Source organism: Phragmites australis, chromosome 16 (assembly GCF_958298935.1).
Source record: "Phragmites australis chromosome 16, lpPhrAust1.1, whole genome shotgun sequence".
NCBI classification, from domain to species: domain Eukaryota; kingdom Viridiplantae; phylum Streptophyta; class Magnoliopsida; order Poales; family Poaceae; genus Phragmites; species Phragmites australis.
The window spans coordinates 5,326,402-5,337,186 of NC_084936.1; the positions used below are offsets into that span (position 1 = coordinate 5,326,402).

The 10,785-nt window shown below is 42.0% G+C and overlaps 1 protein-coding gene and 1 pseudogene across 1 annotated transcript; one reads left to right on the top strand and one right to left on the bottom strand.

Moving 5' to 3' along the window:
* Nucleotides 1-1,416: 1,416 nt before the first annotated feature.
* On the top strand, nucleotides 1,417-2,271 carry LOC133894998 (anthocyanin 5-aromatic acyltransferase-like; annotated as a pseudogene).
* Nucleotides 2,272-2,975: 704 nt separating this feature from the next.
* Nucleotides 2,976-4,850, bottom strand: LOC133894873 (nuclear transcription factor Y subunit B-11-like). The gene has a single exon (XM_062335055.1). It carries the CDS (start codon nucleotides 4,794-4,796, stop codon nucleotides 3,975-3,977), a length of 822 nt encoding a protein of 273 aa, XP_062191039.1. The 5' UTR covers nucleotides 4,797-4,850; the 3' UTR covers nucleotides 2,976-3,974.
* Nucleotides 4,851-10,785: the final 5,935 nt, after the last annotated feature.

Consider the following 10,785-nt stretch of genomic DNA (forward strand, 5'->3'; position numbering starts at 1 on the left):
AGCTCTAGTAGGCCGTGTGGTATTATTGGAATAGTAACTGATTTAGCGCCCAAACATCGCTGGCACCGCACTACAAAAGCAGACAAACACATAGCCACCATTCAGACTTCAGAGCAAGCAGCCATCTTTTTCTCCTTCCCTCGACAGCGACGGCGTCAGTGCAAGACGAAATCTCAGCGTCAGAGAAAAATCTAAGCCGCCACTCCCGCCCCGGCAGGCGCCCGCCACCAACAAACTAGTCCCAGTTCGCCATGTCGTCGTTCGCCAAGATCCTCGAGGAGACCCGCTTCGGCTGTCCGCACTGGACGCGCAGTGGGTAACGTTCCCGCTCATCCAGCGCGTGTTCATCTTCGTCGACGGCGACGGCGACGGAGCCAGAGCTGGAAGCATCCCGCCGTTCGCGTGTCGCGCTTGCGCCTAGGTGTGCTGCACAAAGCCAAGCGGCGCACTGCCGCACACCGCAGTTCAACTAAAGTTTTTTTTTTTTTGTTGCTAAAATCCTTGTGTGACTTTGACTTCCGTTGCCACAAGGCTTTCTCACTAGAATCCATGAAGCAAATAGAGTTTGCTTATACAATTATATCTCCTGTGGAAAGGTAAAGTTTAGTTGCATGTAAGATTTATTATTGATTGATCTAAATTTGAGTGCTAATATAAAACTACATAATTCATTTTTGGTGTTTTTTTCAATAATATATCCCTCATCAAACATAGAATACATACTTGCAAAAAAACTGCAAAAATTCCTCAAAAAAAGTGCGCAAGATCCCCGAATTTTTTATTTTTTAAATAATTTTTTTGCAAATATATATAAAAAATTACATATCTAAATTTTTATTGCTCGTTGGAAGAGCGACAGACTATTTGTCGCCCGTTGAAAGCGCAAAAGCATACTTGTCGTCCATTGAAAGGTAGGTCTGCAATTTTTCAGAATTAAACATATATACTTACAATTTTTTTAAAAAGTAAAAGGTCCAAGATCATCGGTTCATTGTTCAAATGGGGCCAGTTTTTTCTTTTAGACAAAAAGGGCCCAGCTCATATCAGAGCTTGGAGATGGCCATTAATCCGGACACCAAGGACCAAGTTGCGCAATGCTCTCTCGCTCGCTCTCTTTTCCCTTTTGGTTCTACAAGTTGTAACACTTCTTTTATACTAAAATATAGGGTGTATTAAAATTTAAAATAAAATAAAATATATTTAACCATTAATTTATTTTATAATATATTATTAATTACTAAAAATTAATATCATATTAAAAGATATATAAAATACGGATATGTTGATATACCTTTTGTATATTAAAATATGTGTATAATTTGACTAATTATTGATTAAAATTCATAAAATTTGATTTTTCTAAATACTAATATCCTATATTTTGGGATGGAGTAAGATTTTTGGCGCCACCCCCGCATGCAGACCACCGTGGCGGGGTTCCTCATCCGCTCGAACCTCTCCCGCCGGACGTTCACCGTCTCCGCGCAGCAGGTGCTGAGGTGCACCGCCTGAAGCAGCGCATCTCCGACCTCACTGCCCCGCCGTCCGGCTTTGTCGCTGTCCCGGCGCTCGCGTGGGTGTCCTTCGTCCGCGCCAAGCACCAGGACATCATCTCCCCGGACGACGAGGTCTACCTCTTCTTCTTCGCCGACTGCCGCGCCCGCCTGGACCCGCCGCCGGGGGACCGCTACTTCGGGACATGCACCACCGGGTGCCTGGCCACGGCGACCGCGCGGGACCTCCTCGCGGGAGAGGGCGGGCTCGCGCGCGCTGCGCAGGGGGTGGCGGAGAAGGTCCGGCGCGCGGCGGAGGAACCGCTGGCCGGGTGGGACTGGATGGGCACAGTGTCTCGGCGGGTGGACATGGACCGTTTGGTGAACGTGGCCGGGTCCACGAGGTTCCCGGCGTACGACGCGGCCGACTTCGGGTGGGGCCCGCTCGGCAGGACGGAGCTGGTCTCCATGAACAACGACGGGGCAGATGGTGCTCGTCGCCGGAAAGAAGGGCGGCGACGGCTCCGGCGCCGGCGGCGTCCAGGCGTCCATGTCGCTGCATCCGGCGCACATGGACGCGTACAAGTCGCACTTCCTGAGCTACCTCACTTGATTCCTTCCTGTGCAGATCAACGCCTGCCCAATTTGATAATTGGATCCATAAACATTGTTCTTCGATGAACATCGATCACACCAGGCTGCGTACATCGTAACGATGAAGAGGCTGCAAATTAACTTTCCATGTTCCTAAGAGGATGAACATCGATCTCGAGTTATCATGTTAGTTTCGAGTAATTATCACAAGCAATTAAGGATGAGGTCTCCACGTGGATCAAGCTAATAAATAGCAGATAACGGTATGTTAGCGAATTGGTGTCAGGTAACGGATTGCGAATAGTAGACGATATTACATATGCTAAGTTTCAATAGCAGAATTTTAAAAATACTTACTGTTTTGAGCATAGATCATGATATTTGATTTAATAATATGATAAAATAACAATTAGTAACTAGATAACAAATAAATGATAAATCCATATGAAGTTGCAAATATTTAAGTATATAACTTAAAAAGAAGAAACAAGCATCAAGTTTCCCTCGTCAGTCTGAATAATAGAAATGCTAAATCCTAAATTTAAAGATGTAAAGACAAAATAAATCAACGGCATCCCGAGGCTAGAGCTAACCATATGAGCAAGGATAATTGCTATTGTAGCATGCAATAGTAGGCTGCTAATTGCTATTACAGCTCGCAATAACGTCCACTAACTATTATTAGTGTCGCTAAGTTACAAACCGCTATATTTAATATGCTACCTTAACACGGTAGTGGCAGATATCTGTGACTGTAATAGCAGGCGCTATAGCAGCTGCTACTAAAGCTATTTATTAGCTTAACCTGGGCCACCTTCGATGTCTTATTTTATGAGAGTAGGCTTTTGTTGTCCTGGAACCCTCCCCTAAAATTTTTTGGTTCCTCCACTAAAACTTTTTGTTTAGCCCGTCGTACTCTTTTGTCTGATCAATATAACAGACTGTTCTTCTGTTGGTTCCTTAAAAAAAATCGAGCATTATCCCTTAGGAAATGTGTAGTACGAGTCTCTAAGATTCTGTAGCTCAAGTGTAATTTGGAGGTGGCAATTGGCAATTATATCGTTCATAATCCAGTAAAGGGTGCCGCATCGGATTAATTTCTTGAATGTCATAGTTTGACTTACACTAACTAGTGCAGCATCGTGTGGATTAGTTCTACTTTTTTCACTGTGCTCTTACTATTGACAAATTAATCCCGGGCAGCAGAGTATGCAGTTGACATGTCACAATTCAATGCGATTTGCCGTTAAGTTTATCCCAGGCCAAGAGAAATCTTTCTAGTTCAAATTCAAATTTAACTCATGAAACATTTGATGCAAAAGCAGACTCAAATTATGGGTGAGAATATTGTTTTTCAAAAAAAAAATTCAATTCACGGCTATGACATATTCAACGACTCACAACCATCTTCAATCTCCTACTCTTGCTCTCGTGCTCTCTTTTGATGCCGACTCGCTTCCCCACTTTCCTCTGCCTTCACCCATCTCCGATGACGCTTCTGATCTATCACTGTACTAACATGACTTAGTTAGACCATCTCTACTCTCTCTCACCGTAACACCACCCACTAGCAGTCCTCTGCCAACCACGATCGACGGGGTTTCCGCCGCTCCGCCCATGCACCTGCATCTTCCACTGGACCAGCTTACCCTCACGACCTCCCTCTAAGCCTGCATCCCATCAGAAATAGAATCCTTCCCCTAACCACGCCGGCGGCAACCGTTCTTCATCGACTAAGACATCAATCCCCGTGACTGAAATTTAGGAGACGTGTCAAAGTATTACTGCTGATTAACAACAGCAAGAACACGCAAATTAATTAGGAATCAGTGCACAGGTGCAGCAGCACCATGCACATGCCTCCGCCCTACACCTAGTTAAGTCCTTTCACCATTGCACGGCGCCGTGGAGGTGGCCGCCGAACCCCCTCTGCACGCCGCCGTGGCCGTTCTCCTCCTCGCCGCCGATGGCATCGAACTCCACCACCTTCGACCCCTCCCCGCCGTACGCCTTCCCGCCTCCCGCCGCTGCCGTGTAGTACGACGTCCCGCCCCCCGCGCTGAACCCGACGCTGACCCCCATCATGAGCCCGACGTGCGCGTCGTGGCCACCGGCGTCGCCGCCGTCGTGGACCGCGCTGCCAACGCGGTCACCGGCCCCAGGCGGCGCGAGGGCGCCTGCAGGGAGCGGACCGCCACCGTGCGCGACGACGTCGTCCGCGGCGCCATCGCCATGGCGCCCGCCAGCACCGAGGACGGCGGCCTTCTCGCCCTCGGCCTCGCGGAACCGGTTGAGGTAGGACTTGAGCGGGCCGACGTAGGCCTCGAAACCCAGCGTGGTCATGGCCCAGAGCAGGTCGTCGCCGTTGACGGTCTTGCGCTTCTCGCGCTGGCACTTGTCGGAGGCCTCGCCCGTGACGAAGCTGATGAACTCGGAGACGCACTCCTGCACCGTCTCCTTGGCCTCCTTGGAGATCTTGGCGTTGGCCGGCAGCGACCGCTTCATGATGCGCGACACGTTCGCGATGGGCAGGAACCGGTCTTGCTCCTTGGCCGGCGAGTCGCCGCCACCGCCGCAGCCATACCCCGCGCTGCTCCCGCACCCGGAAGCCGCTGCTGCCGCGGCGGCTCCGGACTCGTTGTCCGATGGTGGATTGCCCACCGGGCTCAGCAGATGGCCCTGCTGCCCATAGCCCTTCCTGCTCTTCATGTCCAGTACAGTAGCTGTAGGGAGAGAGAGAGAGAGGTCTATGGCCTTGTGGGAGCTGGGGGATGGATGAGTGGTGCAAGAGATCGTCTCCTTTTATAAAGTTGGAAAGGAGGGAGCAGGAGAGATGAGAGTGGGAGGACGGTATTATGCTGACACAAAGCAAACATAAGATTAGAGTTAATTTTACAAATACACTATTTTTTGTCTAATAATCATAAAACTACTTTTTTTATTTCACAAAACTACATCTGCTCGAAATTTTACTGTTCACCAACAGTACTGTTTATGGCTACGGCGGTCTTCTATTTCTCTAAAAATCAATAGTCTTCTATCTTTAAAAAAATCCTATAACTTTTATACGTGTTCAATAATCTATGTGTAACTCATTTTAATTGTATACACACAAAAATCATGTGTAGAATTTAAATTAAAATTCTTCAAAAAAATATTACCTTTATAACTTCTAACAATTGTTAGGGTCTTAAATAAAATCCCAAAAATCTGGAAACAATCACTAATATTTTTATTATATTATGTAATAATTTTTAAAATTATTTACAGCCCTAAGTTAAATGGTAAAAAACAGTTCCTTTGGAATGCTCCATTTATATGCATCGTAATAAAATGGATGGAAATAGAGCATTACAAAGAAACTCATTTTTTCACCATATAATTTAGGTCTGAAAATAATTTTAAAAATTAGTACATAACATAATAAGAATATTAGTGAATTTTCTCAGATTTTTGGGATTTTATTTAAGGCCCTAACAATTGTTAGAGGTTATAAAGGTAGCAATTTTTGGAGAATTTTAATTTAAATTCTACATAGGATTTTTATATGAATCCAATTAAAATGGTTTGCACATAGATTATGGAACACGTAAAAAAATTATAGGATTTTTTGAAAGATAGAAGACTATTGATTTTCGAAGAAACAGAAGACCACCATGTCTATAAATAGTACTATTGGTGAATAGTAAATTTTGAGCGGCAGACTAACGGAATCACAAAAGTGATAGTTTTGTGAGAAGAAACCCAAACATAGTGGTAGTTTTGTGAAATAGTCATAAAAAGTGGTGGTTTTGTGACTATTAGATAAAAAAAGTGGTAGGTTTGTGAAATTAACTCACAAGATTATTATAAATAGCAGGCATTGCAAAATTATTGCTCCGCTCGCGAGATTTTTTTATTTTTAACCGTTATAAATTAATATTTTAAAAAACAACCTTTTACTAACTAAATTTATAAAATCTAACCTTTTGTCACTTCATTGCAAGCAGCGTGAATCTAACTTTTTTTTACTATGTGGTGTGGTAGTATTGTCTTATCATGCTATTTATATTGGTGTAGTAAAAATGATTAGTTAAAAAAAAAGTTGGTAGAGACCTATATTGAAAATATTAGTTTATAAGGGGTTAGAAAATAAAAAAGACTCGATTGCTTATGGTGAAGTCAAATACTATGCGTGATACTCGGGAGCTAAGGCCTTGTTCGAAACACATACATTTTGGTGGGGATTTGACAGGAATTTCACACGAAAAAATCAATTTCGGGAGGATTCAGAAAGGAATCCCCGCTTTTCAAGCGAGGAACTCAAGATTACTAACAACGGATTTCAGTTTTAGGGAGGGATGTAGCTTTTTTTGTCGAGATAATTAGTGAAGTATAGAGTTTTATGTCTTCAGTCATTTGAAGGATTTATACCCATTTTGCAAGTCTAGTTGAAATGCTCATAAATCGCTTATGCCAATGTAACATGAATCATTCTCAGTTAAGCAAAGTGTGTGCATGCATCCTCTATTTCTACAACGTGAAATGGGAGTGCATGCAAGGAGTCTGATGCTCTGAAGAAATCGGAGTGCGCCTGGCTTTTTGACTTTGTAATGATGCCTTTTGTTATTCCCTTGGTCTGTTAATAGGGAGCTTTGTTTGCTAGGTGTGTTTTGTTCACAGCTTGGTGCTGATGGTTTGTTGGTTTGATTGCATGGCATTAGGCTCTCTTGTCCGGAGTGGTAGCCTGGTTGGGGTATAGTCTCTCCGGTGGTGGTCTGCTTTATCTGTTGTGCTGTAAAATTTTCTCTCTTTCCTGTAAAACTTTGGCTTTCTGTATAAAGTCGAGCTAGTACCCTTGTTTCTAAAATTTCTACAACCTGAACTGAAAATGGATACTAGGAGAGCTGATCGACCCTAATATATTTGGAGCTCTGGAACTTGAAGGCCAAAATATTCCATGGGATAGCATGGCATACTCCACAGGCTGGCCACTAACCATGCCACCTCAAGAAACGGTATCTACAAAGGTTTTGATGTTCCTAGACCAATGGCAAGGCATCACATTAGTGGAACAGATGCGCCACAAACTTTTTACCAAACGGGGGGGGGGGGGGGGGCTCATGGTCATGGCTTCACAAAATGTGTTTAAGTTCATAACTAAAGATGGTATCTACAAATGCATATTACTTACTATGACTTAAACTGGAAATGTTCTCCAAAATATCTTTGCTACTAACTAGCTCTGACTTGATCGAATATGGTATCTCTTGTGATTTCGAGAAAAAAAAGGCAGGACAAAGGCCAAAGGGGATGCCTCTTTTATCCCCTCTTTTCTTCTCTTTTCCGGGTTCAAAGGCACTGTGGATTATTCGCGCCATCACATCGTAAAATAATAATAGAAGAATATATGAGGGCGCGCAACTTGGGTGCAGGACTGGGATTAATTAACGTAATCCAGGATTAGTTTAGTCGTTTAAGCAGGCTTTGCATTATGAAATTGCATGGGAGATTATATGTACTTACTTTGTTTTGGACCTGGGGTCGAATGATAAACGGATGATTAGTTTAGTATTAGCACCAGGAGCTTAGTTTGTGAGCTGAGATCGTGCCATTTGTCAGATTCCAGCGTAGGCGCTGCCACAAAAGCTCGTTTTTAAGTGTTTAGATGCCTGTTCTTTTTTGCATTTTTTAATGTGCCTCTTTTTCTCAAAAATACTTTTTTTAAAAAAGACAGTAGACCTGAGCAAATTTGGCCCGGCTCGGCATTTTTGCATGAATATTGGGTTTTTGGCTATGACATGGAGTTTGAAAAACATAATAACCTATGACCGTTGAATGGGTGACATCTTTATTTTTTTAAAGTTGTCATCTATTGAAAATGTGATATTTTTAACTAATCGTGTGTTTTTACAAATATTAGAATATAATAATAAAGAAAATTCGGGCGAATCCAGCCTGAGCCCGTTAAGGCCCGGCCACTCTGATACCACTGTGGGTGGCCCTGCATGTGCAGCACCGAGCTTAGCCCGGCTCACTTTGGCGGCAAACATGTTGATCAACAAAAGGTTGCATGCTGCCAACTGGTTAGATGGACAGTCCAGATCATACAAGTAGAAGAGAGAGTGTAGAACACTAGAACTCCATCTACAGACCTGCATTATTACTCCAGTAGTCCAGTGTGAAAAACATGAAATGTTTAAATAAAACAAGAAATGACATTGCTAAATGATTAGTGCGCCTATGTTTATGTATAGATAAATTGCTTTTGGATTCAAGCTCAACAAGCTGAAAGCAATGGTAAACCTTAGCTTTAGCAGGACAAAGCCCAAAGTAGGTAGACGCAGCACAAAGCACCAGGTACGTAAAAGGGTCTGTGTTTTTATCAAGGAATGATTCTTTCTTTTCTCAGAAGCACTGTCACTTTGCTGACCTTTCAGAATTTTTTTTAAATAATATTATTTTATTGGAAAATTATAAAAATAATACTCCAAATTTGATATTTGTATAAATAGGTACATGTCGGAATGCTCCGTGGTAATAGGCCCCAGGCCTATCGGCACTCTGTATGTCCATATGTCATGTGCTCTACAGATGATGTTTAAAAAAAAATTCATAAATTTTTCATATGACCTTAGATGGTGATAGTTTTTATATGAAAATTATACCTATCGATTATATGTGTAACTTTGTAGTTGAACACTTTTCTATTTGAATCTATTAAATGCACAAAAAATGGTTATAAATTTCAGATCTGATAAACTAGATCTGTAATTTCTAGCCACTTTTAAAGTATATAAACAAATTTAAATGGAAAAATGTTCAAAACAACATTATAGATATCATCGATAGGTACAATGTTAATATAAAAATCATGTCCATACGAGATCATACAAAGAATATATAAATTTTTCTTTAAATATTGTCTACGGGACCTATGACCTGTAGCACGTGGAGTACCGATAGACCCTAAGGCTCACTGCTACATAGCACGTCGGCACGCGAAGTGCCGATAGATTTCTAGTCGGCACTCCACGTGATAATATGTAACTATTTGTGCAAATATCGAATTTAAATATATTTTTTTACAATTTTCTAATAAAATAATATTATTTTAAAAGAAGTTCGTCCTTTCAAGCTTTGCTCAGCGCTTAGCAGCATGTGATAAGAACCTTCTAAAGCAATCCTCGGATTTTTTTTAATCGATAGTAATTAATATCACAGAAATTTTAATATAATTAATAAAGATAAATTACATTGCAGGTACATGAGCTGATAAGGTGGGCGCAGATTAGTCATAGAGCTGGATAGTGCTCAAACACATCACAAAACTTGCTTTAGTGATTATTAAGGGCGGTGAGGGCCGACTGGATGGCAAGGGCTTGATGTGCCCACGCTTGTTAGATCATAATGTGATCTTTAGTTAAAGTTAACGCAAACTTTAGGTGCATCTATCATAACTAATTGCATAATTAAACTGTAATTAATGGTTAACTACCGGGACACATTTGATTGAGGGTCTAAACACTAGACGGTTAGGTCCATAGTTAGTTAGCGCTATAAATAAAGAGGGCAGCTCAACTCGTAGTAAGACTGTGTCCAACGGTTTCCCTTCAGGGGCCAAAATCCCTTCATGACGGGATTTTCGTTCCCTTCAGCGCTCCGACAGATTCCCTTCACGGTTCCCGTCGCGAAGGGATTCCTAGGGTCATTCCCTCCAGTCCGGGATTCTCTCTCCTTTTCCTTCACGATTCCCTTCGAAGGGAAGCTGTTGGAGATGAGAGGAAATAAAGGAAATGAAAATGGGGAAAGGAATCGAGAAGGGAACGAAATGAAGGGAATATTGTTGGGGACAGTCTAAGCAACTGCCCCCTCAAACCCTTCTCCAAATCCAATCTGGAGGGTGCTTTGCTAATTTGAAGGCCGATCTACGCCATCGGAGGTCTCCCAGGCGGTGATCAAGCATCTACATCGACTATAAGGGGATAGCTTTGCCAAATTCATATTCTAATATCTAATTTCCATATTAATTATGATAGTGTTCATATGATTAGTGAAGTTCATCCAACCCATATTGGTTTAATTCCTAACAACACTCTCCCCTATCGTGTCTAGGTCGATGACGGATTGACGGCGGCCAAGGGCAGCAAAGGACGTGGTGGCACGACTGCTAGATGTCTACGGAGGAAACAATCAAGGAAGGGCGATTTAAGGTTTTTCTAGGTTGTAAGTAGTGGTTTTTCTGGATCATTTAGCAAAGTCGATTTAAGGGAGTTAAAATAGAGCTTTCCCGACTCTATATTTGGTCAGGATTGTTACCATGTTGGGGAATAGCGTGAAATTGTTATTTCATCAACCATATTCCTACTACAGTATTTTCGGTGCGTAATAATTTCAAAATGAACGCTCAGAAATATAGTGTACCACCTTTTAAAAGTCCAATCAGTCGTGGATGATGATTTGATATTTAATAATTTAAGATTTACTAGAAATATAATATATTTTAAGGATAAAATACCATCATATATATATATATATATATATATTTCCTTGTACGATATATGTAACAACCGTCATGAGGTAAATCAGGCAGGTATGGATATTACAGGAAGTTCATGTTCCACACAAAAATTATACCATAATTAAAAAAGAATCATCCAGATAACACAATCTGAGATAGTTACGTTCAAGACTCCAAGTGTGGTACACTTTCTCGATC